At 52.9% G+C, this 27,827-nt stretch overlaps 4 protein-coding genes across 4 annotated transcripts; all 4 read left to right on the forward strand.

The window, feature by feature from the left end:
- Nucleotides 1-2,671: 2,671 nt before the first annotated feature.
- On the forward strand, nt 2,672-4,314 carry LOC148654274 (uncharacterized). The gene is made up of 2 exons (XM_088646390.1): nt 2,672-3,142; nt 3,576-4,314. Exons 1-2 carry the CDS (start codon nt 2,735-2,737, stop codon nt 4,020-4,022), a joined length of 855 nt encoding a protein of 284 aa, XP_088502516.1. The 5' UTR covers nt 2,672-2,734; the 3' UTR covers nt 4,023-4,314.
- A 9,295-nt stretch (nt 4,315-13,609) lies between these two features.
- LOC148654275 (ferritin, middle subunit-like) lies at nt 13,610-15,652 on the forward strand. Its single transcript, XM_088646411.1, has 4 exons — nt 13,610-13,889; nt 14,712-14,858; nt 15,180-15,305; nt 15,405-15,652. Exons 1-4 carry the CDS (start codon nt 13,788-13,790, stop codon nt 15,561-15,563), a joined length of 534 nt encoding a protein of 177 aa, XP_088502537.1. The 5' UTR covers nt 13,610-13,787; the 3' UTR covers nt 15,564-15,652.
- Nucleotides 15,653-19,451: 3,799 nt separating this feature from the next.
- On the forward strand, nt 19,452-21,289 carry LOC148654276 (ferritin, middle subunit-like). The gene is made up of 4 exons (XM_088646413.1): nt 19,452-19,718; nt 20,537-20,683; nt 20,810-20,935; nt 21,042-21,289. Exons 1-4 carry the CDS (start codon nt 19,617-19,619, stop codon nt 21,198-21,200), a joined length of 534 nt encoding a protein of 177 aa, XP_088502539.1. The 5' UTR covers nt 19,452-19,616; the 3' UTR covers nt 21,201-21,289.
- A 3,359-nt stretch (nt 21,290-24,648) lies between these two features.
- On the forward strand, nt 24,649-27,340 carry LOC148654277 (ferritin, middle subunit-like). The gene is made up of 4 exons (XM_088646415.1): nt 24,649-24,765; nt 26,394-26,540; nt 26,863-26,988; nt 27,093-27,340. The coding sequence occupies exons 1-4, from the start codon at nt 24,664-24,666 to the stop codon at nt 27,249-27,251; spliced, it is 534 nt and encodes a 177-aa protein (XP_088502541.1). The 5' UTR covers nt 24,649-24,663; the 3' UTR covers nt 27,252-27,340.
- The last annotated feature ends 487 nt before the right edge of the window (nt 27,341-27,827 follow it).

Consider the following 27,827-nt stretch of genomic DNA (forward strand, 5'->3'; position numbering starts at 1 on the left):
GGCATTTTATGGTTCTTCTAAGCCCTATGGAGTCAGCATTAAATGACAATCAGACCAAGACTGAATTAGACCACATCAAAATGCATGCAATGGCACAGAGCAAACTAAGTCCAAGTTAATTGATCTAAATAATTCCAAATCTGAAGAGCCCGTAGCATTGGAAATGTGTGTGAAGAGAGCAGTGCGTGGTGCTGAGGAGGACGTGTCAGAGATGTGAGATCTGACATGTGAAAGCAGAGGAATACTGTGATGCCGATCTCACAGAGGTGTCGCACAGACTGCAGGAGACGGCATCATCTGGAAATCGGGAGGATTTGTCCGAGGTGTGTTTCGGCTCTGTCGGCGTCAGCCCCTGTTGCTGGGGAAGAGTGGAATGAGCTCTCGGGGTTCAAGTTAGAGAGATTACGATCTCCCGCTCCTCCGCGGGGCAGGAAGCACCTCGTGTCGCTTGCTGTCGGCCGTCTCTGGAGATGACAAGCTCGAGGTATCTCGCAGCTCTCAGAATCACAATAACAGTTCACACCTTTCAGGGCCCAAAATCTCTACTGCAAAAAACAACTGAGGTCAGAATTCACAATCAAACAGAGCCGAGGTCAAGCGACAGAGAAAGCTGAACACGTTTTTTTTCTTAATGAGAAATAATTTCAAAGTGCATTTCTCAAGTTAGCAAATTCCAGCGACAAACATTTCTACAATGAGATTCTAACGTTTCAAAAATCTAAACTTTCACAAAACATAAAAGAATATAAATGAACTGGTAAGTTCTGTATATGACATAACTCTGGAAAATACGATTTAACATGAATTAATCTACAAGGAGTAGCCAATGTAGGTGTACCTAATGTACAAGATGTACCCATGTTCCCACAGTACAAGGTGTACTTTGAATGTGGAGAAGTATGTCTAATAATAAAAAATACATATATTTACTAAATACATATATATATAATATTTATAGTGCCCCTTATTTTTATTGTAAACCCACTATATTATTTAAAATATATAGTACTTGAAACTCACTATATTATTTAAAATAACAATTGCATAGTGTCTTACAGCTGATTGAACATTTGCCTGAGCAAGGTACATTAGTGAAGAAGAGTTTTTATCAATGACTTTGTCTATTTTAGGCTCATATATATATAATGATCTAAATCACTTTGTTACAGTAGAACTGGACAGAAATGCTGGACAGGACAGGACACACACCCTGGACAGGACGCCAGTCCAGCACAGGACACACACACACCCTGGACAGGACGCCAGTCCATCACAGGACACACACACACCCCCTGGACAGGACGCCAGTCCATCACAGGACACACACACACACCCCCTGGACAGGACGCCAGTCCAGCACAGGACACACACACACACACCCTGGACAGGACGCCAGTCCAGCACAGGACACACACACACACACACACCCCCTGGACAGAACGCCAGTCCAGCACAGGACACACACACACACACCCTGGACAGGACGCCAGTCCAGCACAGGACACACACACACACACCCTGGACAGGACGCCAGTCCAGCACAGGACACACACACACACCCTGGACAGGACGCCAGTCCAGCACAGGACACACACACACACACCCTGGACAGGACGCCAGTCCATCACAGGACACACACACACACCCCCTGGACAGGACGCCAGTCCATCACAGGACACACACACACACACCCCCTGGACAAGACGCCAGTCCATCACAGGACACACACACACACACCCCCTGGACAGGACGCCAGTCCATCACAGGACACACACACACACCCCCTGGACAGGACGCCAGTCCAGCACAGGACACACACACACACACCCTGGACAGGACGCCAGTCCATCACAGGACACACACACACACACACCCCCTGGACAGGACGCCAGTCCAGCACAGGACACACACACACACCCCCTGGACAGGACGCCAGTCCATCACAGGACACACACACACACACACTCCCTGGACAGGACGCCAGTCCAGCACAGGACACACACACACACACCCTGGACAGGACGCCAGTCCAGCACAGGACACACACACACACCCCCTGGACAAGACGCCAGTCCAGCACAGGACACACACACACACACACCCTGGACAGGACGCCAGTCCAGCACAGGACACGACATTCCTCCACATGCTAAGTAAAAAAGAACAAGAACACAAGATCGTTAATCCCCATCAGCTGGTGTGGTCTGGCGACTGAAGCTGTGTGGTACTGCACCTACAGTACAGCAGGGGCAGGAGTAGAAACCATGAAAACTTCACTGCTGAGTGATGGGAGCTACAGACATTGTACACGGTGCTGATGCTCCCAGTTCCTGAGCGTCATCTTCTTCGCACCCACAAAGAGAACAGCAATGTGGAACACACATAGAAAATGTTTTAATGTGTGTGAGTATGACATGTTACTGTCAACGTGGGGATCAAGTTTAATAAAATGGTTCCACAAAGACAGTAACTCCTGGCCGTGTAAATGAATCTTCACACATCAAACGCTTTCTTATTCGAAAAAGATCTGGGTTTCCTTTCAAGAGAGCGCAGAGCAGTAGAAACTGAGTCAACAGGAAGTAAAACTGCGCAAATGCAGACGTGTGAACAAGAGTGTGTGTGTGTGTGATCACGCCTGTGTTGCACGTCCCTGACAGGTGGGAATCTGCAGACAGAAGTCAGTGTGCCCAGAGAGACGGAGACCTGACACACTGTCCTCACACGACGTGTCAAGATGCAGAATCTCCTCACTGGTAAAGGCAAGGTGACCAGAATCAAGCTGATCCGCGGGCTTTCGCTGGCGGTCGTGATGCAGATAGCGGACCTCCTGATGAAGAAGGTGTTTGACTGTACCTGCGGTGAACTGATGGTGTTCTTCATCACCGCGTACTTCATCGGCCCGGCCGTGTGCTTCACCGCCCTCTTCCTCGCCCTGCACAAGAAGACCATATTGAGAGGGCTGTGCGAGGAAAAAGTCAAAGTCCTGATGTACCTCTGTCCTTCGCTGTACTGGCTCGCGATACTGCTGACTGATGGCAAATACCTTGCGTGCTTACTCAATTCCCAGTGCAGCGGTGCAGCTCAAAATGCAACAGTCAACTTGGATCTACCCAAGGAGAAAGGATTGCAGCTTATATCCAGGGTAAGTACATAGACAGAGTCCTTTTAGTCAGGGGCATTGAGAGACAGATCCCGACACTTCTGACTGCAACTTCAATAGTTTCATTATTTCCAATTAAATGGGAGAGAGAGACAAGATATACAGAGTAGGGGTACACTGCAGGGGTACAGGGACAGGAGACACTGCTGGAGTACAGGGACTGGAGACACTGCAGAGGTACCGGAGACACTGCATGACTACAGGGACTGGAGACACTGCAGAGGTACAGGGACAGGAGACACTGCAGAGGTACAGGGACAGGAGACACTGCAGGGGTACAGGAGACACTGCAGGGGTACAGGGACAGGAGACACTGCAGGGGTACAGGAGACACTGCTGGAGTACAGGGACAGGAGACACAGCAGGGTTAGATGTCCCTCATGAATATTTGTCTTTGTCTTGTGCTGCTTTCCAGGTCTCAGGACTGTGCATGGTTTTCCTGCTCTCTGTCGGCTACATTGGCTATGTTCTGTACTGGAACTGTCGTAAACAGCCTAAGGACAGATACAAGAAAAAGAAGGAGAAGAAACTGAGGAAGATGGAGGAGCAGAGAGTTAGGAGTTTAATTGAGGAAAAATGCACACAGGTCGTTGATAAGAATGAGAAGAATCTGTTTAAACTTGTACAAGCAACGACGGACAGTAAAGATGAAACAGGCGATGATGCAAACCCGCAAACCGGCGACAACGCACGTCCGCAAAAAGATGAAAAAACAAATGAAAACAGATATCCACAAGGACTCAAGAACATACCCTCAGATAAAATTGTTGGTGAGTTTCGAAAGTCTGACACCAACAAAAGCGAGACACCAAAAGCTCCAGAAACTCGCCCATTATTTGAAAGGATGGGTGTGGAGGGGTAGCGGGCCGTTTCAGGGAGCGGGGATCAAAGACAGGGGTGAGAGGGCTCCTCCCTGAGCAGACTTCTGAGCTTTGCTTTTTAATTTCATCCATTTGTCTTTTATTTTAAAACCGAAAGATGGGGAAAGATCAGGCTCCACGTTCTTTAAAAATCGAACTCGCCAATGTTTCAAGAACTGGAGCTGTTCTTGTAGACACCAAGTCCTGTAAGCTCCTGAATAATCACTACTGTAACAGACTGTTCTACTGTACTGGGACTGTAGCTCCTATTGTAACAGACTGTCCTACTGTACTGGGACTGGAGCTCCTACTGTAACAGACTGTTCTACTGCACTGGGACTGTAGCTCCTATTGTAACAGACTGTTCTACTGTACTGGGACTGTAGCTCCTATTGTAACAGACTGGTCTACTGTACTGGGACTGTAGCTCCTATTGTAACAGACTGTCCTACTGTACTGGGACTGTAGCTCCTATTGTAACAGGACTGTCCTACTGCACTGGGACTGGAGCTCCTATTGTAACAGACTGTTCTACTGTACTGGGACTGTAGCTCCTATTGTAACAGACTGTTCTACTGTACTGGGACTGTAGCCCCTATTGTAACAGACTGTTTTACTGTACTGGGACTGTAGCTCCTATTGTAACAGACTGGTCTACTGGACTGGGACTGTAGCTCCTATTGTAACAGACTGTTCTACTGTACTGGGACTGTAGCCCCTATTGTAACAGACTGTTTTACTGTACTGGGACTGTAGCTCCTATTGTAACAGACTGGTCTACTGTACTGGGACTGTAGCCCCTATTGTAACAGACTGTTTTACTGTACTGGGACTGTAGCTCCTATTGTAACAGGACTGTTCTACTGTACTGGGACTGTAGCTCCTATTGTAACAGGACTGTTCTACTGTACTGGGACTGTAGCTCCTATTGTAACAGGACTGTTCTACTGTACTGGGACTGTGGCTCCTATTGTAACAGGACTGTCCTACTGTACTGGGACTGTAGCTCCTATTGTAACAGACTGTCCTACTGTACTGGGACTGTAGCTCCTATTGTAACAGACTGTTCTACTGTACTGGGACTGTAGCTCCTGTTGTAACAGACTGGTCTACTGTACTGGGACTGTAGCTCCTATTGTAACAGGACTGTTCTACTGCACTGGGACTGTAGCTCCTATTGTAACAGACTGTCCTACTGTACTGGGACTGTAGCTCCTATTGTAACAGACTGTCCTACTGTACTGGGACTGTAGCCCCTATTGTAACAGGACTGTTCTACTGTACTGGGACTGTAGCTCCTACTGTAACAGACTGGTCTACTGTACTGGGACTGTAGCCCCTATTGTAACAGACTGTTCTACTGTACTGGGACTGTAGCCCCTATTGTAACAGGACTGTTCTGTTTACAGTGCTGTGCACTCAGACATGAGGTTCTTCACCAGATGGTGTCACAGCAACAGCTGTTTTGTTCTTTCAAACTTTTAACATGCATCAATAAAAAGGAGAAAAGTCAATTATTAACAAGAAGGGTGATCGATCTGTTTCTTTCAAGTGATTTGGGTGAACACTGCTCTTGTAATACAGCCATGTCTACACTGAGTGTAGCTCGTATTGGACCTGTCCTGCTGCCCATCTCCTGGATCCTGCTGTTGGAACAGGTGGACAGCGTGTTGAGGAACAAGTAAAGGTTTGCTCCCTGCTGAAAAGAGAAGAAACACAACGTTGTGTTTTCTCTCTTCTCTTTCCAGCAGCGAGCAAATATTTACCTGTTCCTTGGCCGACCGCGCCTGCTGACGCGGCTCCCCACCTGAACTACGTGAACTAATGCAGTCGGTGACGCTGCTGTGCCTGTGCTCTCATGAGCCGACGTGCAGACTCGCTCTAACCTTCCCTCTGTTCTCCCAGCTCGGCTCGGCTCAGCCCAGCCCGAGTCTGGGCTCCTCCACCGGGCGGCTCCGTGCAGCTCTGCTGGGGACACGGCGGGAATCGGCTCTGGGCCTTCCGGGCCCGCCTGAGCCCGGGCTTCGGCCTGTACCGCGCTGTGCCCTTCGGTCTTTAACAAGGCTGGACCGCTTTCGTCGCGCTTTTTTTAAACAAAATGCAGCGCGCAACGCACTGTTGTTATTAGTTGTTATTATTATAACTGAGGTATTTACCACGGAAGACCATCTCTCTACAAAAAAAAATATACAGAAATGCGTGTCATTCGAGCGTGTCTGGGTTGCAGCGCGCCTCGATCCCCTTCAAGTTCACACGGAAGACTCCGGGTGACTCGAGCAGGGCTGTGCGCACTGACAGGGCACCGGCCGCCAGGGGGCGCCGAAGACACGGCCGGGACAGGCGAGCGCGTCCCCGCAGGGTCAGGCGAGTGCGGCTGACCGTGCTGTGTCCCACACGGCCCTGCAGGAGAGGAATCCGCTGCAAGAAATGTATTGGTGCCGATGGGTGTTTACTTGACAGAGCGCCTTTCCGTGCGGGTGAGCGTTCAGGGCGCTAATCGGCAAACCGGATCCGGGCGCTAACGAGAAGGACGAACCCGTTTGTGGGAAAATTGAAAACGTTGAGGGGGGGGAATCTGCGGATTGAAACCGGACAGAGAAACAGCAGCAGCAGCAGAAGAAGAAGGGAAACGGGACAGGCGCTCGTGATCTCCACTGGCCCCCGACCTCGAGGTGCTCATCGATCAGTTGACAGGGAAGTCGAATTGACGAATCGATGAATTAATTACACTTGTGTAGCGCTGTTCTGGACACTCCACTCAAAGAGTTTTACAGGTACTGAGCACACCGTGACTGTAGTTTACTGTAGTAGTAGCAGTATTAATTTCTCACACTTACATATCTGTACAGCTCCTGGGGATCCCCTGCACCCCCACCTGGATGATGCTCCAGTCCTCTCACACACACCAGCTCTCAGTGGGAGGAGAGCAGAGGGATGGAGCCAGTTCAGAGAGGGGGGTTATTAGGAGGCCAGGAGGGGTACAGGCCAGGGGTCCAATATGAATGAGGTCTCGTTCGGGGTCTTAACGAGCCGCAAATTGAGTCCCCGCTGGAGCGGAAGTGGGTGTAACCATGGTAATTAACGGCGGCTGTTAATTGGCTCACTGACTCACTCTCCTGCCCCGCCCAGGCTGGGGCTTCAGTCCAGGGGTACGGGTGGGTCAAAGCCTTAGGAGACCTCCATATCTACCGCAGCCCGTTAATTAACTTAACTGATCCAAGGAGCCGCTGGAGCGCTGTGGGTGATGACTCGCAGGTGAAGCTCCGCTGAGAGCTGGTGTGTGAGAGAGGACTGGAGCATCATCATATTGGACCCCTGGCCTTTACCCCTCATGGCCTCCTAATAACCCCCCTCTCTGAACTGGCTCCATCCCTCTGCTCTCCTCCCACTGAGAGCTGGTGTGTGTGAGAGGACTGGAGCATCATCCAGGTGGGGGTGGAGGGGATCCCCAGGAGCTGTAGAGAGCTCTGAGTGGGGTGTGCAGGAGACTGCTGTATTATTATTATTATTATTTGTCCTTCACACTGAGAGAGAGAGAGAGAGAAGCATCTCAACATGACCAGCAGCCATATCGCCCTGCAGCTCACCACCGCCAGCCCACTGCAGCCCAGCAGTGTGGGCCTGGCCAGTACCTGGAGGGGAGACTCCTGGGAGAGGTGTGAGTGGGGCCAGTAGGGGGCGCTCTCACCCAGCTCACAGGCCCACTGGAGCCCAGCAGTGTGAGCCTGGCCAGTACCTGGAGGGCAGACTGCTGGGAGAGGTGTTAGTGGGGCCAGCAGGGGGCGCTCTCACCCTGCGGTCTGTGTGGGTCCTAATGCCCCAGTATAGTGACGGGGACACTACACTGTAAACAGGCGCCGTCCTTCAGATGAGACGTCAAACCGAGGTCCTGACTCTCTGTGGTCATGAACAATCCCAGGGTGCCTCTCGAGAAGAGTAGGGGTGTCACCCCAGTGTCCTGGTCAAACTCCCCCCTGGCCTTTACCCCTCATGGCCTCCTAATAACCCCCCTCTCTGAACTGGCTCCATCCCTCTGCTCTCCTCCCACTGAGAGCTGGTGTGTGAGAGAGGACTGGAGCATCATCCAGGTGGGGGTGCAGGGGATCCCCATGACCTGTGAGGAGCTTTGAGTGGGGTGTGCAGGCAGGCGCTGTGTAAGTGTGAGGAATTATTATTATTATTATTATTATTATTATTATTATTATTATTATTATGAAGTGACCTGGGGCAGACTGGGGCCTCAGTGACTTCTCGGTCGCTCGCTGGTGTTGCAGCCAGTGTCCAGCAGGTGGCGCTCTAAGCCCACCTGGCTTGTTCCTGGGAGTCAGGTGCCCTGGGCTGCTGCTGAACAGCTCGACCTGCTTCCCGCCCCTGAAAGACACAGTCGTTCATAGAATTATTGAAATGGCAGATGATATCAAAAGTACGCTGACAGAGCGCGTTAAGATGAGCAGATGTTTTTCACTGCAATGAGATGAGTCTGTAGTCGATTTGGCCAATTTGCTCGTTTACGTTAGATACGAGTTTGAGGGTACGTCCCGTGAGGACTTTCTGCTCTGTAAGCCGCTACCAACAGGAACTACAGGAGAGCACGTATTTCAGCTTCTGAATGAATTTATCGAAGAGAATGGCCTCGACTGGATAAAATGTGTCGGAGTTTGTACAGTCGGTGCTCGAGCGATGACCAGCCGACACAGCGGTGTAGTTGCACGAATGAGAGAGGTTGCTCCAGAAATTAATGGTTTCATTGCAACATCCACCGCGAGACCTTTGCCGTCAAGAAAATGCCTGACGATTTAAAATCTGTTAGACTCCGTTGTGAAGTGTATCAAGGCTCGAAAAATTAATTCACAGCTGCTTTGCTCGACTTAACAGGCTCACCCCTCTCAAATGGTGCTTTTTTATTTTTATGTGTTGTTGGTTTTTTTTTCTGTAAAACACTTTGAGAAGCCACATTTTTTTATATCAAACAAAGTTTATTATAATAATATTTATTATATGTGTGAGTGTGAGTGTGTGTGAACGTGCGCTCATGTTGGTCATTGAGAATTTCTGGGGTTCCTATGAGATGATGACTTGTACAGTAGGTGGTACTTGGATGCTTTGGTTGGATCAGGGGTGGTACCTGGTCCAAAAAGTTTGAGAACCACTGCTCTACAAGACAGCTGTCTGCTCCGTGACCTCGCGGAACTGGCAGGTTTCTGACTGAGGGGGTGATGTCACGTGTTGTTTTGTATTGCAGTCCTGTCCTGTCCTGTTGCGGTGTTGTGTTGTTGTCGTTTGTCTCACATGTTTACGAGCTCAAGACAAATTCCCTTAGGGTCGAATACGGCTCCTTCACTCGCTGCGTTCCTCATCAATACATCAGCCAACACGCCTGCTCTTTATATTTAGAAAAGCGTGCTGTGGTCTCAGGTGTTTTCCGCTGTTAATTAGGGGGCAATTAAGTACGATTGTTCCTCAGCGCGCACACATACACACCAGCCGCGCTGTGTCCCCTGTCACATGATCAGTGCCGAAGCGCCTTCGCTGCAGCCCAGACCGGCTCCGACTGGTTCCCCCCGGCTCAGGCTGCGTCGTCCGGGGCAGCTCCGCCGGGCTCTGCCTGCCATCCCATCATCACCGCCTCCCCGGCAGACAAAGGCAGCAGGGAGCGCCGGGGTTGCCAGGCAACCGAGCTCCGGAAGAGCAGTGCTGAGTCGTGGCTTGGGAACGATCGCAGGAAGTGCTGAGTCACTGTTGCACAGATCCCTCTGCTCCATAAACAAGACGCACCACCAGGACAGCGAGCGTTAGAGCTAGACCCAGTGATTTCTCTTGTCTTTGTGTGTGTGTGTCCTGTGATGGACTGGCCCTGGTGTGTGTCCTGTGATGGACTGGCCCTGGTGTGAGTGTGTGTGTGTCCTGTGATGGACTGGCCCTGGTGTGTGTGTGTGTGATGGACTGGCCCTGGTGTGAGTGCGCGTGTGTGAGTGTCCTGTGATAGACTGGCCCTGGTGTGAGTGTGTGTGTGTGTCCTGTGATGGACTGGCCCTGGTGTGTGTGTGTGTGTGTGTGTGTGTGTGTGTGTGTGTGTGTTTCCTGTGATAGACTGGCCCTGGTGTGTGTGAGTGTGTGTGTGTGTCCTGTGATGGACTGGCCCTGGTGTGTGTGTGTGTCCTGTGATGGACTGGCCCTGGTGTGAGTGTGTGTGTGTCCTGTGATGGACTGGCCTTGGTGTGTGTATGTTTGTCCTGTGATGGGCTGGCCCTGGTGTGTGTGTGTGTGTGTGTGTCCTGTCCAGGGTGTACCCTGCCTTTCACCCATTGCTTACTGGGATAGACCCCAGTTCCCCAGTGAGCCGGTACTGGAAAGAGCAGTTAGAAAAGGGACAGACTGATGTCACTTCGTCATCATGGACAGAGTAACAACACGTCAGGACACATTGTCTGCTTGCTCACGAGCTGCCTGATCCCTTCATATCCAGCTCGTCCTCTGTCTTCTCTCAGTATCTCAGTATGCTGTATTAATGACCCGGAGGCCGATCAGGTCCTGATCAGTAGCTGACCGCAGGCTCTGGTCAGGGGGAGGACAGGGCAGCAGCTGATACCGGTGGTTAGGCACCAGAGTCCGATAGCTTCTGCCTGCGCTGGGTCTTTCATAAGCTCGTCTCAGACTGCTGATCGACAGACAGGTGAAATCTGCCGTACAGCAGGCCAGCAGATCCAATCCGCTCACCTTAATGACTGGAACAGGAGGAGGGACCAGACGTTTCCAGGTGAGTCAGACACCGCGGGCCAGGCGAGGTGCTGAGTCATGGTGCACAGGGTGAAGTGCTAAGTCACTGGACGCGGTGGAGACTGTGGGCTACAGTCGGGGTGCCCTCTGCTGAGCCCACCGCGTCCAGCACGTTACAACACAGAGCGCAGGAGCGATCTACTGCACACCAGTGTGCATCACAGCGGAGTAAAACACACAAAATCCCCAACTGCACACAGTGCAAGGCACCTAGCAGGGAAGCTCGAGCAGGGAGCAGTGCGAGCAGGTAAAGATTTATTCCAGCTGAGAAGAGAAGAGAAGACACGACGTTTTGGCTGTGGAGGATTCTTCGGGTGAGACACGGATTAATTCCCAGTACAGCCATACAATCCATTCCACCCAGGACGTCACGGATTGGGAATAATCCCTCTTGTCATCTGGGCCTCAGCCTGTCTCCTTCACTGTCTGCTCTAGAAGTGTCAAGGCGCTTGATGATGACACGGCGTGCGCTTGATGATGACACGGCGTGCACACTTCCTCAGGTTCCTCTCGAAGCCCTGGATCAGAGGGTCTCCAGCCCTGGTCCTGGGGTACCCCAGTCCAGTCGGTCCTGTGGGTCACCCCTAAATCAGAGGATCACCAGCCCTGGTCCTGGGGTACCCCAGTCCAGTCAGTCTTACAGGTCACCTGTTTCTAAAGATTAGGGTTCAGATATGATTAAGTGATTTGTTTAAACTCAGACACCCCAGTCGTGGGGCGCCCCAGACCATGTAGGTTTCTGGATCACCTGTTTCTGATTATCGGGGACACGTGTAGATTATTGATGGAGGAAGAGGACTCAGATTCTGCTTCTGTATGATTCTTAAATTAGTGAATAATTCACGTGCTTGCTGCTCGCAGTGAGATATTTCAGAGCCTTTCGACCTGCTGGCTCGGGGCTCATCCTGGACCGGGGCTGGGGTGCCCCGATCTGCAGGAGGGAGAGCTGTCCAGTCGGGGGGGGTAGCCCCCCATGTGTGCTGCAGTCCTGGGGCAACAGGCCCGCTCCTCCTCCGCGAGGTGGTGGCGATCTGGCCGACGTCAGCTCTGCGGAAGGTGGCAGGTGACCGAGGGGCGTGGCTGGAGCTGCTGACTCAGCACGTCTGAGTGCCGTGTCACTCTGAGCTGGTCTCTCCGGCCGTCAGCGATGAGGAAGGTGGCAGGTGGCCGAGGGGCGTGGCTGGAGCTGCTGACTCGGCACTCAGAAGTGCTGTGTCACTCTGAGCTGGTCTCTCCGGCCGTCAGCGATGAGGAAGGTGGCAGGTGGCCGAGGGGCGTGGCTGGAGCTGCTGACTCGGCACTCAGAAGTGCTGTGTCACTCTGAGCTGGTCTCCCCGCCCGTCAGCGATGAGGAAGCGAGAGTCAGGAGTCACGCTCTCTCGGGATGGGGGGGGGAGGGCGATCCGAGTGTTTACAGGATGTGCCAGCGAGCTCATCACGCAGGAAGCCAGCAGCACCAGGCCCACCTGACCTTGAGTCTGTACAGCCGTCATGCTGAACGTGTACCATAGTGAACCACAGTAAACCTGGCTCAGCGGATGATTTCACTGGATTCCTCCCTCTCTTTTTCATACACAGCTATTTCATAACGCCTGTCAACTACCTGCTGTAGCTGCCCTCTCCAGTGCCTGGAGCACACTGTACAATACCAGGTTTACTGTAGTAAATGTCTGGAAGACCTGGGCTTTACCACACTGTGACAATACTGTGATTTACTGTAGTAAATGTGTGGAAGAGCTGGGCTTAACCACACTGTGACAATACTGTGATTTACTGTAGTAAATGTCTGGAAGAGCTGTGCTCTACTACACTGTGACAATACTGTGATTTACTGTAGTAAATGTAAGAGCTGTGCATCACTATACAAAACTGTGATGAAAATGGTTAATAAAAAAATCATCTACGTCCGGAGATAGTGGAAAATGTCATGGGATTTTCTCGAATGTCAGCATTTCTGATAATTGCCTACTCCTTCAGATCACACTTCTTATCTAACAAAGTCTACCTGCGTGACAGATCGTGAAGGACACCCACATCAAGCGGGTTTTCACTGGGGTCAAATTGACCAAACAATGAGTTTGTCAGAAATAACAACTCCACCGTCACGTTTGACTATTTCCCTGCGGAGAAATGTCATCGTTAAAGGTCACTTTAACACAACAGTGTTAACAACAAGTGAACACAACACGCACTCTGGACTAAATATGGCGGTTTGAGAAACAACAGAAACTCTTTGTCATTCCTGCGTGAATACAGTCTGTGTCAGTCTGTGTTTAAGAACAAGACACAAGATATGCTTCAAATCATTTAAAATCGCAGGTAAGTCCAGCTGTCACCAAACTTCAGCATTCGTTTCTAAAGAGAAATGCATAAACACCTAATAAACAAACATTTAGACGGGACTACGATCACGGCATTATTAATTCAGTTGTTCCTTTAAAATGGCGTTGACAAACCCTTTTTTCAAGAAACACTGTCTACAGCTCAGGTTCTGGATTACTAGGGAACATGCAACGGGGGGCATATTTTATACCGGATTCTTTACAGCAGTGCTATAACCTAAGGAAAGCCAGTGCCGCAATTATCTGTAAAACCAGACAATACAGTATCGCACAGAACCACAGGCTTCTGCTAATACAGCAAGTTCATAAACAAGCTGACGTCACCTTTACTGTCTCTCCCCGCCCTTCCTCTCCGGTTTCAGGGCCTCTTGGCCCCGCCCCCCCTGCCCTGTTCCGGCGTCTAATTGGTCGGCTCTACTCGCTGATGCGACGCGCCACGCCCCCACACGTTCTGCCTATAAATATGGCCGCCTCCAGCCTGACGCCTCAGACCGCTGGAAGATCTTCAGGAGTTCTTGCTTCAACAGTGCTTGAACGGAGCTTCCTCGCATCTTCTGTCTTCGTAATCCAAAGATTTATTTTTGTACTTCTCGTTCTTGTTTTCTTTTCCCGTTGAATCCTTGCGCCGACCAGCCCTAAACGCCAACAATGGAGTCCCAGGTCCGCCAGAACTACAGCCGGGAGTGCGAGGCCGCCATCAACCGCATGATCAACATGGAGTTTTACGCCTCCTACACTTACCAGTCCATGGTGAGTATCCTGCCTGGGGCCGGGAGTTACAGGACTGTTACAGGACCCGGTGCGGGTCCCAGGACCGGATCTTGCAAGCTGGTCTGTTTTCGGTAGCGAGTAACAGCCACCCGGGTCTGTTTCGGCTGGCGAGGGCTGTCAAGAGGCTCTTGAGCCGGGTCCGCTTGCTCCAGGGGGTCCGGTCGGGGAGGGCAGGGGGGGTGGTTTATTCCGCTGTGCGCCTCTGTGCTCTGTGGGGCTGCACTGGCGTCGCCTAGACGAGATCAGTAACGCACACGGGGACGAAGTCCGCTGAATCGCCGTAAATCTCCACTTCTGCGCTGAGCAGTGCGCGGCACGACCGGGACTCGATGAGCTCACTCGTCCTAATGACTGTTATCAGTGGTGTTCAGGGCGCCACTGGCCCTGCCTCTGTATTCGGGGGGTGTCCAGCCAGGCTGGGGAGAGACACACCCCTCTCCTCTCCAGCGCAGGTCGGGGAGACGAGACTCTAGATCAAGCTGCCCTCTGGAGGACTTTGTCCCCGCAGGTGTGATGACAGAGCAGCTCCTCTCTGATCCCAGTGGGACTGTAGCCAGGGCTTGAGCGCCCGCTCACACACAGCGCATCTCAGCTGTGTGAACACAGGGGCACGGAGCTCTACAGAGGACAGAGGGGGCGTCGGTCTGGGGCTGTTCTGTCTGCTGTTGCTCTGTCGACCTCGCACCCTGACTGAGCTCTGTCCCAACAGCAGCCCTGTGCCTCTTGTTCTGTCTAACCACAGATTACAGGCTCTGGGGTTTGTCTCCTCTGTGTATCAACACCTCTCCCTCTCTCTCCCAGGCTTACTTCTTCGACCGTGACGATGTGGCCCTGAAGGGCTTCTACAAGTTCTTCAAGGAGAACAGCGAGGAGGAGAGGGAGCACGGGGAGAAGCTGATGGCCTTCCAGAACAAGAGGGGCGGCCGCGTCATCCTGGAGAACATCAAGGTTAGAGTCCTGCAGTACTGCCACTGCACCACAGGGGGCGCTAGTGAGCCCAGCTGCCCACTGCCCGTGCATTCAGACGCTGGCTCTTGCAGGTCCTAATCTAGCCCTCTTGTAAAGTAACAAGGATCTAAGATTTGGAAATGGGTATTGATCATCTCCTGGGTCATGTTGGTAATTATTTAGGCACTGTAGTGTAGAATCCAGTCTGATTCGTCCAGCAGGGGGCGCTTGTGCTCCCCACTCAGGGACAGCTGACAGTCCAGACCAGCAGGAGCTCCTGTCCTCCGTCAGTGTCTGTATTGACCCCCTCTCTCTGCGCAGAAGCCGGAGCGGGACGAGTGGGGCAGTGGCCTGGAGGCCATGCAGGCTGCCCTGGAGCTGGAGAAGAAGGTCAACCAGGCCCTGCTGGAGCTGCACAAGCTGGCCTCCGACAAGGTGGACCCCCATGTGAGTGTCCTGCTCCTCTCTGGGTGGGTGTGGTCAGGAGCCAGTGTCCAGTGGGCTGGGTCAGTCCTGCTCACCCCACTCCTCTCTCTCTCTGTCCAGCTGTGTGACTTCTTGGAGACCCACTACCTGGACGAGCAGGTGAAGGCCATCAAGCAGCTGGGAGACCACATCACCAACCTGAAGAAGATGGGGGCGCCCTCCAACGGCCTGGCCGAGTACCTGTTCGACAAGCACACCCTGGAGGGGGGCAGCAGCTAGACCACCCAGGGGTGCCCTGTCCTGAGCTGCTGGGGCTCGTGTGTCTGGGACGGGAGCTGTGCACAAGAGCTAATAAAGAGCTGAGCTGAGCCTGCTGCTGCTGTCTGATTTGTTTGGGCTCCTGGGGGGGAGGGGTGGGGTTCTGGGAAGAACTGGGGTGCAGTTGGTCAGTCAGGGTGTTGAACAGGGTTTCTAGTACAGGTCCTTCACTGAAGATCCAGACTGAGTTCAGACATCTGTCAGTCCTGCTGTGTGCTGTCTGATCACTCTGGGCTGGAGCTGTGGGTTACAGGATCATGTACAGACACCCTGAGCTCCTCTGTGCCACTGTGGGGTTCATCCACACACCTGAGCTCCTCTGTACCCCAGGGGTGAGACACTGGGGGATTTTCCCATGTTGCACTGAGCTGCAGAGGAAGGGTTACCAGGCTGTTGCTGGTGTGCTGATTTCAGCAGTACCAGGTCTGCTCAGATCAGCTCTCTCTCTGTGAGCTGTCTGCCCAGCTCTGTGGGACCTGTTCTCTTTCCCCTTCAGTCAGCAGTTTCACTTCCTCTGCAGCAGTGTGCGGGGAGTTTCCATGGGGCTGTCCAGTCTGGTGCAGGAAGCGGCCTTGTGCTGTGACTCCAGGTCCATGTCATCCCCTGTACACCAAGGGTGGTAGGGGTGTGGAGTTACTCAAGTCCCGCTGCCAGGAGGATCGCTTCCCTGTGGGAGGAAAGTAACTTCGGCTGCTAAGGAAACTGCTTCCTTTAACCCTGGATCATCCCTCCTCTTGCAGAATGTCAAAGCTCCGTTCCCTGTGTGGCGGAGGGGATGTGTGGTATGAGCCAAGTCTCATGATGTAACGGAGGCCTGTGGAAGATTTGACTCCTGTTCTGCAGCAGTGTGATCCAGTCCGGGTTTCTGTCTGCTGTCACGGCTCTCGCTGTCAAACGGCACAGGACAGCTGAGAGTTCCCACAGGGGTACAGGCCAAGACGTGTACAAGACGATGACCTCTGACTCTCTTTGACTGCACCATGGTTTACTGTGGTAAATGTGAGAGCTGTATTTTACTAGGCTGTGACAGTACTGTAGTAGTATTAATTTCTCACACTTGCATATCTGGATACTCCACTCGGAGCTCCTCACGGGTCATGGGGATCCCCTGCACCCCCACCTGGATGATGCTCCAGTCCTCTCACACACACCAGCTCTCACTGGGAGGAGAGCAGAGGGATGGAGCCAGTTCAGAGAGGGGGGTATTAGGAAGCCATGAGGGGTAAAGGCCAGGGGGGAGTTTGGCCAGGACACTGGGGTGACACCCCTGCTCTTCTCGAGAGGCACCCTGGGATTGTTCATGACCACAGAGAGGCAGGGCCTCGGTTTTATTTCTCATCTGAAAGGACGGTGCCTTTTTTACAGTGTAGTGTCCCCATCACTATCTGGGGCATTAGGACCCACACAGAACACAGGGTGAGTGCCCCCTACTGACCCTTCTAACACCTCTTCCTGGGTTAAAAATCCTCAAACTGTAGTAAAAGTGTGGGAGAGCTGTGCTTTACCATACTCTGACAATACTGTGATTTACTGTAGTAAATGTGTGGAAGAGCAGTGCTTTACCATACTCTGGCAATACTGTGATTTACTGTAGTAAATGTGTGGAAGAGCTGTGCTTTACCACACTGAGTGCCCGTGTATTTGGAGCACGAATTAGGATGTAGTTTTCAAGTCCGACCACTAGAGGCAGCCCAAAAATCTTGGGTTGCCAAACAAACTAGACAGAATGCCCTCTCATCTTCAATCTTACCTGTGAACGACCAGCCTACAGCTCCTCTGCCTCGGACGCTTAGCCGATCAGAGCTATTGATCGGTCAGGCCTGGGAGGATCACTGACAGTCTGGTAACCACACTGAGGTCACAGGGGAGCTGGAGTCTATCCCAGCAAGCAATGTGCACAAGACAAGACACACCTTGGACAGGACACCAGTCCCTCACAGGGCACAACGTCAGACACACGCTCCACCGTCAAATCTAAAACAATCCCATGAATCTATCAGATTGTCAAGAGTCTGTGGAAGGAAATCAGAGCAGCCAGAGGAAACACAGATAGCACCCCAGGTGTGGACTCGAACCCAGAGCCCCAGGGCTGGGGGGCAGCAGTACTGACCCTGTGCCGGTGCGCTGCCCTCTTCCTACACGCCAGCGGAGGACAAGCTCTGAGAATGATCTCGGAGGACAGGGTCCCTGAGGAGACACCCTGTCTGCGCTGTGAACTTCTGGGACGGGGGCTGGAGATCTCCTGGGGAAGAGACTGTCTTCAGGAGGCGGGGGGTCGACCCACTCAGGGAAAAGAGCACAGTGGCAGTGAAGTCGTTCTCTCTTCATAGGAGGTGAAAGAGGAGCTCCGGACCCCCAGAGACTGAGGGACAGATGAGCCCTGTTAGTGACTGGAGCTCCCCCTGCAGTCAGCAGACATTCTTCAACACAGAGTCCGCTGGCCTGCTGACGCTGCCCAGGTGTGACGTGCTGTGTGACCTCTGACCTCGCCCTGGCTCACCTCCGCTCCTGCGAGCGTGACGCTGACTCAGCGCCCAGCGCCCTGCCTCACCATGACTCAGCACTCCGTTCCCCAGCCTCACCAGGTGGTCCCCCAGCTCTGCTGCGGCGGTGTAGTAGCAGGAGTTGTATAAGTAGTTATATACTATAGTAGTAGTAATAGTAGTAGCGAAGCAGCAGTACCTGCAGTAACAGGTGTCATAGCACTAGTCACAGTAGCAGTGTAGTAGCAGTAGTTCCCGTACTGGGATATTATCAGTAGTTACAGCAGTATAATATCCAAGTGGTGCAGCGGAGCTGTGGGCACGATCAGAGATCCCTCTGTGAGTCCCAGCTCCACACTGCGCTGCGTCTCCCACAGTAGGAGTCCTGGCTGAAACACGCTCCCCTCCACCCTGGGACTGTGACACCCAGCCTCACCCGCTGCCTGTCCGTGACAACACAGCTCCCCTGGGAGATGAATAATTGATCTCGGCTTCGAGCTGCTGACGAGAAGAACAACAGATACCGAGAAGAGATGGTGACTCACACTGAACACTGAACAGTGCGATTAATTCTGCCAGCAGGACAGAGGCCACACAGTGTCAGAAAGAGTCTGCTGTAGAACTATTTATGAATCATATTGTCCGTTGGATTGACATTATTGTCATTCTGAGGAATTACTACACTGTGACAGAATGATTTACTGTGGGAAATCCTGCACTATGTAGTAAACGTAGAGTTTTGCTTTCCTTCAGTGGACTGAGTTTTGAGAAGATAAAGAATGAAATTTCTTAGAATAAACTTTTTTCAGGTCACAGAAGGAAAACTCATGTCAGCACGTCCGATAAACATCTGCTCAATCTGGAAGATCTGCCCGTGAGACAGATCAAGGAATTCAGGAGGGTGAGGCAGCACAGCCAGATCTAGCGAGTTCCACTGCGATCAGACTGTACAGATAAGATGTTTGTCATGACTCTGAAAAGCAACAACTCAAGAACCAGTGTTGTGTGCTTCCTCTATTAGAATTCGCCTTTGAGCTTAGTGATGGATTGTGAGAGATCGTGCTTGGGGCTGTGACGAGCACAGATCAAATGATTGCTTTAACAATTCTGAGGAAAGACAGGTCCATATCGGTCTGTACGGTACAGAACCGCCGTGCTGAAGCAAAATCCTCTCCACATGCGCTTCCGCGAACTGCTCCATAAACACTCTGATGTCATCCTCCTACCAGCGGCTCCGGTTTCTGGAGCAGAGCCACACCCCCTAGTCCCCGCCCCCTCCTCTGCTCAGTCCTCTCATTGGCTGACACAGAAATGCCAAGTCATGAGCCACGCCCACCCAGTCAGAATATAAATTGTAGCTCCGCAGGTCTCGGCAACAGCTTGAAGATCTTCAGGAGTTCTTGCTTCAACAGTGCTTGAACGGAGCTTCTGTGCCTCTTCTCCTAGACACCCAGAGCTCAGCCGGTCTTGTGACATTCCAGTCCAGCCTTGTTCCGATCTGCGTCTGACCGACCAGCCCACAGCAGCAGCGATGGAGTCTCAGATCCGCCAGAACTACAGCCGGGAGTGCGAACTGGCCATCAACCGCATGATCAACATGGAGTTTTACGCCTCCTACACCTACCAGTCCATGGTGAGTATCCTGCCTGGGGCCGGTGTCTGGCGTCCGTGCTGGGAGACCGCAGGGCTGAGGTCTGCTCCGCTCCAGGCTGCGCAGGGCTCTGGAGTCGAACCCGGGCCCGGGGACACAGCAGATGGCAGAGCTGGAGCCGGAGCGAGCGACCGTGTGTGTCCCCTGCGCTCTCCTGTCCCCCTGCGAGACGAGCTCTGTGCTGCTTGTGCTCCTGACTGCTGCTGGAGGCAGAGACTGGGGCAGCAGGCTGTGTGTCTGAGTGGCGCTGCTGTTCCAGCGTGAGCAGGGTCTCTAGGGGCAGCTCCTCCTGCTGCAGTGTTCCCACAGCCCCGTCCTTCTGCTGCTGGTGTCCCTACAGTGCAGTTCAGGCGTTGTCAGGGCGCCACTGGCCCTGCCTCTGTATCGGGGGGGTGTCCAGCCAGGCTGGGGACAGACACACCCCTCTCCTCTCCAGCGCAGGTCGGGGAGACGAGACTCGGTCAGCTGCCCTCTGGAGGACTTTGTCCCCGCTGGTGTGATGACAGAGCAGCGCCTCTCTGAACCCAGCGGGACTGCGGCCAGGCGCCCTGCTCACACACACACACACACACACACACACACACACACACACACACACACACACACACCCAGCGCAGCTCGTCTGTGTGACCGGAGGGGTGCTGAGCTGACCCGGCTCCTGACACTGGGGCGCTCGGGACTGGGGTGTCTGGGGGGGCTGCGTCACAGAGTCTCGGGCCGAACGAGCTCACTGGACTCTCACAGCGCAGTGACCCTGCTGTCCGTCTGTGTATCAACACCTCTCCCCCTCTCTCTCCCAGGCTTACTTCTTCGACCGTGACGATGTGGCCCTGAAGGGCTTCTACAAGTTCTTCAAGGAGAACAGCGAGGAGGAGAGGGAGCACGGGGAGAAGCTGATGGCCTTCCAGAACAAGAGGGGCGGCCGCGTCGTCCTGCAGGACATCCGGGTCAGTGCGCCTGCAGTACAGCGGTCACGCCACAGGGGGCGCCAGTGAGCCCAGCTGCCCACTGCTCACACCCAGATGCATGAACAGTCAGTGAGTGTCTGTATTGACCCCCCTCTCTCTGCGCAGAAGCCGGAGCGGGACGAGTGGGGCAGTGGCCTGGAGGCCATGCAGGCTGCCCTGGAGCTGGAGAAGAAGGTCAACCAGGCCCTGCTGGAGCTGCACAAGCTGGCCTCCGACAAGGTGGACCCCCATGTGAGTGTCCTGCTCCTCTCTGGGTGGGTGTGGTCAGGAGCCAGTGTCCAGTGGGCTGGGTCAGTCCTGCTCACCCCCTCCTCTCTCTCTCTCTCTCTCTGTCCAGCTGTGTGACTTCTTGGAGACCCACTACCTGGACGAGCAGGTGAAGGCCATCAAGCAGCTGGGAGACCACATCACCAACCTGAAGAAGATGGGGGCGCCCTCCAACGGCCTGGCCGAGTACCTGTTCGACAAGCACACCCTGGAGGGGGGCAGCAGCTAGACCACCCAGGGGTGCCCTGTCCTGAGCTGCTGGGGCTCGTGTGTCTGAGACGGGAGCTGTGCACAAGAGCTAATAAAGAGCTGAGCTGAGCCTGCTGCTGCTGTCTGATTTGTTGGGGCTCCTGGGGGGGAGGGGTGGGGTTCTGGGAAGAGCAGGGGTGCAGTCGGTCAGTCAGGGTGTTGAACAGGGTGTGTACTGCAGGTCCTTCGCTGAAGATCCAGACTGAGTACAGACTCAGTCGGGTACAGAGGAGCTCGGGGTGTGTGTATGAACCCCACAGTGTCACAGTGCTGGGGTACAGAGGAGCTCGGGGTGTGTGTATGAACCCCACAGTGTCACAGTGCTGGGGTACAGAGGAGCTCGGGGTGTGTGTATGAGCCCCACAGTGTCACAGTGCTGGGGTACAGAGGAGCTCGGGGTGTGTGTATGAACCCCACAGTGTCACAGTGCTGGGGTACAGAGGAGCTCGGGGTGTGTGTATGAACACCACAGTGTCACAGTGCTGGGGTACAGAGGAGCTCGGGGTCACGTTTATGAACCCCACAGTGTCACAGTGCTGGGGTACAGAGGAGCTCGGGGTGTGTGTATGAACCCCACAGTGTCACAGTGCTGGGGTACAGAGGAGCTCGGGGTGTGTGTATGAACACCACAGTGTCACAGTGCTGGGGTACAGAGGAGCTCGGGGTGTGTGTATGAGCCCCACAGTGTCACAGTGCTGGGGTACAGAGGAGCTCGGGGTGTGTGTATGAACCCCACAGTGTCACAGTGCTGGGGTACAGAGGAGCTCGGGGTGTGTGTATGAACACCACAGTGTCACAGTGCTGGGGTACAGAGGAGCTCGGGGTCACGTTTATGAACCCCACAGTGTCACAGTGCTGGGGTACAGAGGAGCTCGGGGTGTGTGTGTGAGCCCCACAGTGTCACAGTGCTGGGGTACAGAGGAGCTCGGGGTCACGTTTATGAACCCCAAAGTGTCGCAGTGCTGCTGTAGGACTGTAGTTGCAGTGCCTCACCCACACCTGCTCACCCGCTGCCTGTCCGTGACAACACAGCCCCTCTGGGAGATGACTAATTGATCTCGGCTCGAGCTGCTAACGAGAAGAACAGCAGATAACGAGTCCGTCTCCCTGAACAGTCCTCATGGACTCTGAGTGGAAAATCTCAGAAAGTTCAAAACAAGTTGTTATTTGTGGTTGTTGTCGTTTTTCTATGATTAAATATAGATTGAACTAAAGAAAGAGATACAGAGTCGCCCAGTGTGACCGGTTCTAAAACAGTGTAGTAGTGGTGGGGGTGGGGAACAGGCTGCCCAGCCCTGTTGTTGAAGCCGATACCCTGGCTTCTCTCCAGACACAGCTGGGTGAGCTCCTCCAGTCAGGACAGGAGGCTTCTCTGTACACAGAGGGTGGTGGGGGTGGGGAACAAGCTGCCCAGCCCTGCAGTTGAAGCCGATACCCTGGCTTCTCTCCAGACACAGCTGGGTGAGCTCCTGGGATCAAATAACTACTAACTGTCAAACAGGCTAGATGGGCCAAATGTTCTCCTGTTACTTGTAAGCTTGCATTTGTTCTTATGGCCCTTGTTCTAAATATTTTATTAATGCAGACTGAATTATGCAGGAACCTCTGTTCCATGTATTATTCTCTGCCCACACTTCATTGAGCTGAAACACTGAGGCACTACTTTATTTCATCAACGAAGTTAGCGTATTTGTTCAATGCTTATTTTAATTAAATCAGTTTTCTATGCCTTTTTCTCTGGAACACAAATGGAAAACCGCCCAGGAAATGTTGAAATGATGCAACATCTCCCCCTGCTGCTGTCTCTGGGAATCCTCACACTTCCACAGCGCCTGTCCGCACACCCCACTCAGAGCGCTGTACAGCTCATGGGGATCCCCTGCACCCCCACCTGGATGATGCTCCAGTCCTCTCACACACACCAGCTCTCAGTGGGAGGAGAGCAGAGGGATGGAGCCAGTTCAGAGAGGGGGGTTATTAGGAGGCCATGAGGGGTAAAGGCCAGGGGGGGGTTTGACCAGGACACTGGGGTGACACCCCTACTCTTGTCGAGAGGCACCCTGGGATTGTTCATGACCACAGAGAGTCAGGACCTCGGTTTTACGTCTCATCTGAAGGACAGCGCCTGTTTACAGTATAGTGTCCCCGTCACTGTACTGGGGCATTAGGACCCACACAGACCGCACGGTGAGCGCCCCCTGCTGGCCCCACTAACACCTCTCCCAGCAGCAGCCTCAGCTCTCCCAGGAGTCTCTCCTCCAGGTACTGGCCAGGCCCACACTGCTGGGCTCCAGTGGGGCTGTGAGCTGGGAGCTGCAGGGAGCTGCAGCTGTTGGCTTAAAGATCCTCAAACCCCTCTCTACCTACAGGCCTATCCAGTTCCAGCACTATAAACTCTCTGAGCTCAGCTTTTTTTATCCAGTTTCCTCCTTAGTTATTGTTTTGAAACCCCCTGACGGCTCTTTTAGTTTGTTTTACAGTGAAGCAGAAGTTTTCCAATTTAATTTTATTTTTATTACTACTGCCACCACTACTAGTCCTGCTTCTTTACACCAAGCGTGGCGGGGGTGTGGAACAAGCAGCTCAGCCATGCTGTAGCGGCGAGGTAAGTTTTAAAATAGAAATGCGCTGTAAAGAAATTGATAGAAATTGACAGACATGTCATTTCCAGATCCTCAAGTTACATATTTCAAAATACTGTGTTGTGCTAGGAGCCACACCTCTGAATGACACGTATAAGTACGCTCTGTACACATATATTATTATCACGTATTAATTATATTGTGTTCAAACGTACTTTACATATTCGAAAGTACAAAGACGGGGGTATGATTTATATAGACGGTGATATAATTTCTGTGGAATTTGAAAGCAATAATTTAATCTAAGGTGAGCTAGTTCTACATTTATCGCTAAATCCAGACAGCACTGTACCGCACGGAACAGCAAACTCACTTGTACTAATATGCTGCATACTGGTGGTGGTGGAGGGGATCCCCATTACGTGTAAAACGTTTTGAGTGGAGTGTCCAGAAAAGGGCTATATAAGTGTAAGCAATTATTATTATTATTATTACTATTATTAATACTGCAAGTTCATAAACAAGGTGACGTCACCCCCTTTCTCTCGTTCCCTCCCGTAGCCCAGGTTTCCGGAACCAAGCCCCACCCCTTTGCCCTCCCCTCCCCGCTCGCTCTTCTATTCAGGTCACCCATTGGCTGAAACGGGTCCGCGGGGTCGTCGACCACGCCCATCGCACTCCGGAGTATAAATGCGGCCGTCTGCAGGCAGACTCTCGGATGGCGTGTTTGCTTTGACAGTGATCGGTCTGGGCTTCTCCGTAAATTTTGTTTTGTAACCCGATCGCTGGTTTTGTTACGTTTCTGTTTTATCCCGGTTGTTTTTTGTATTTCCGTTGACCAGCCTGCCGTGAGCGCCGGAGATGGAGTCTCAGGTCCGCCATAACTACCACCGGGAGTGCGAGCTGACCGTGAACCGGCTGATCAACATGAAGTTTTACTCCTCCTACAACTACCTGTCCGTGGTGAGTGTCTTCCCCGTGGCCCTCCCCTCAAGCACCACCTGACCCGGACTGGCTGGAGAAGGGCTCACTTCTCGACCTCTTTATGTGTGTAGCTTCGGGTTATTAATTAGTACTTCTGAGTTCCATTACAAGTAAGGCTGAGGGGGTGATCTAGAACTGAACTCGAGGGGTCTGTTTAGAAATGGATTGTGAGGAGGGGAAAGTCGGAAAGATCTTCTCCATCCATACTAAGCAGTGCTGGTGGTCCTTTAATAAGCAGTGACTGTAATGCAAAACTGAGTGTTTTCTTAAAAGTTTCAGAAGATGTCTGATGCAGTTCACTTCCAAACGATGATGGTAGGCATGCAGTGGAGTGTGGCTCTGTATGAGGACAACCCTGCTCTTCCTCACTGGATCAGTGAGGCAGTTTCTGGGGTACTGCAGGGCTCTGTCCCAGGACCCCAGTACTTCAGTACATCAGTGAGGCAGTTTCTGGGGTACTGCAGGGCTCTGTCCCAGGACCCCGGTACTTCAGTACATCAGTGGGGCAGTTTCTGGGGTACTGCAGGGCTCTGTCCCTGGACCCCAGTACTTCAGTACATCAGTGAGGCAGTTTCTGGGGTACTGCAGGGCTCTGTCCCAGGACCCCAGTACTTCAGTACATCAGTGAGCCAGTTTCTGGGGTACTGCAGGGCTCTGTCCCAGGACCCCGGTACTTCAGTACATCAGTGGGGCAGTTTCTGGGGTACTGCAGGGCTCTGTCCCTGGACCCCAGTACTTCAGTACATCAGTGAGGCAGTTTCTGGGGTACTGCAGGGCTCTGTCCCAGGACCCCGGTACTTCAGTACATCAGTGAGGCAGTTTCTGGGGTACTGCAGGGGTCTCCCTGTGCTTCCAGGGGCAGGTCAGTGATTTAGGTTGGTGAGCTAGTGAATCCAGCCTAAGCGAAGGATTAGTGACCCCTGTAGAGGCTGTGAAGAAACTGTGAAAGATTTCAGAAGTTAAGTGACCAGTCCAAGCATCCAGTTGGATGATGGCCGCAAACTCTCTCCACCTTTGGGTGGAGAAGGGTTGAAGATTGAGGAGTTTGACAACACTTTCCTCTCCTCGAGATGTGCTGGAATTCCAAAGAAAATGCGAACTGCTGCAGATCCCACTGCAGGGACCTGGGGCGCTGAAATGGAGGCGTGTTGTGTTCATGTGGGATACAGCAATGCTTTGTGAATATCCTCATCACATATTTCAGTATTGCCATGTTCCAAGAAGCTTTCTGTTCTTGAATCGGCACACAGAAATATCGAGTTGTTTAAAGGGGTGTCCCACACTGATGGGCTGGAGGAGCGGAGCCTCTCTTCTCAAGAGAGGACTACAAGAGGACCCGATCCTGTGCATCGCCTCAGAATGGGCAGGACACTGGAAGCACTGTGGAAACCATAGTGATGGGCATTGTCTTTACACAAAGGGTTGTGGGAGTCTGGAACAGGCTACCCAGCCATATTGAGGATGATGCCATCGCTGCCTTGATGCGGATAGGAGGGCATTCAGCTCCCCCAGTTGACTTTCATGCTGTTCTTATGAGAAATATTGCTCCAGAGTCTGGTGTCTGTGGCCCCTCTGTGTATCAATGTCTCTGTCTCCCTCTCTCCCAGGCTTACTTCTTCGACCGTGACGATGTAGCCCTGAAGGGCTTCTACAAGTTCTTCAAGGAGAACAGCGAGGAGGAGAGGGAGCACGGGGAGAAGCTGATGGCCTTCCAGAACAAGAGGGGCGGCCGCGTCATCCTGGAGAACATCAAGGTTAGAGTCCTGCAGTACTGCCACTGCACCACAGGGGGCGCTAGTGAGCCCAGCTGCCCACTGCCCATGCATTCAGACGCTGGCTCTTGCAAGTCCTAATCTAGCCCTCTTGTAAAGTAACAAGGATCTAAGATTTGGAAATGGGTATTGATCATCTCCTGGGTCATGTTGGTAATTATTTAGGCACTGTAGTGTAGAATCCAGTCTGATTCGTCCAGCAGGGGGCGCTTGTGCTCCCCACTCAGGGACAGCTGACAGTCCAGACCAGCAGGAGCTCCTGTCCTCCGTCAGTGTCTGTATTGACCCCCCTCTCTCTGCGCAGAAGCCGGAGCGGGACGAGTGGGGCAGTGGCCTGGAGGCCATGCAGGCTGCCCTGGAGCTGGAGAAGAAGGTCAACCAGGCCCTGCTGGAGCTGCACAAGCTGGCCTCCGACAAGGTGGACCCCCATGTGAGTGTCCTGCTCCTCTCTGGGTGGGTGTGGTCAGGAGCCAGTGTCCAGTGGGCTGGGTCAGTCCTGCTCACCCCCTCCTCTCTCTCTCTCTCTCTGTCCAGCTGTGTGACTTCTTGGAGACCCACTACCTGGACGAGCAGGTGAAGGCCATCAAGCAGCTGGGAGACCACATCACCAACCTGAAGAAGATGGGGGCGCCCTCCAACGGCCTGGCCGAGTACCTGTTCGACAAGCACACCCTGGAGGGGGGCAGCAGCTAGACCACCCAGGGGTGCCCTGTCCTGAGCTGCTGGGGCTCGTGTGTCTGAGACGGGAGCTGTGCACAAGAGCTAATAAAGAGCTGAGCTGAGCCTGCTGCTGCTGTCTGATTTGTTGGGGGTTCTGGGAAGAACAGGGGTGCAGTCGGTCAGTCAGGGTGTGTACTGCAGGTCCTTTGCTGAAGATCCAGACTGAGTTCAGACATCTGTCATTCCTGCTGTGTGCTGTCTGATCACACTGGGCTGGAGCTGTGGGTTACAGGATCATATACAGACACCCTGAGCTCCTCTGTGACACTGTGGGGTTCATGCATATCACCCTGAAATGCACTGTGACACTGTGGGGTTCATGCATATCACCCTAGCGCCAGTAAGTCAGGGAGTGTACAGAGAGGTGCACTGACACTGTGGATAGTATTGTATATTAATACACAGTGTGCTGGGTTTCTCAGTGGTACCCCCAATGCCTCACCACTGGGGGACAGAGAAGCTCGGGGTGTTTGTACCTTTTCTCTGGTGTCTGTACACAAGGATGCCTCCTCATTTTTGTCAAGCTGTTCTGAGAACTGCGGGCCTCTA

This window comes from Lepisosteus platostomus, chromosome 9 (assembly GCF_059453375.1).
Source record: "Lepisosteus platostomus isolate fLepPlt1 chromosome 9, fLepPlt1.hap1, whole genome shotgun sequence".
Lineage (NCBI taxonomy): Eukaryota > Metazoa > Chordata > Actinopteri > Semionotiformes > Lepisosteidae > Lepisosteus > Lepisosteus platostomus.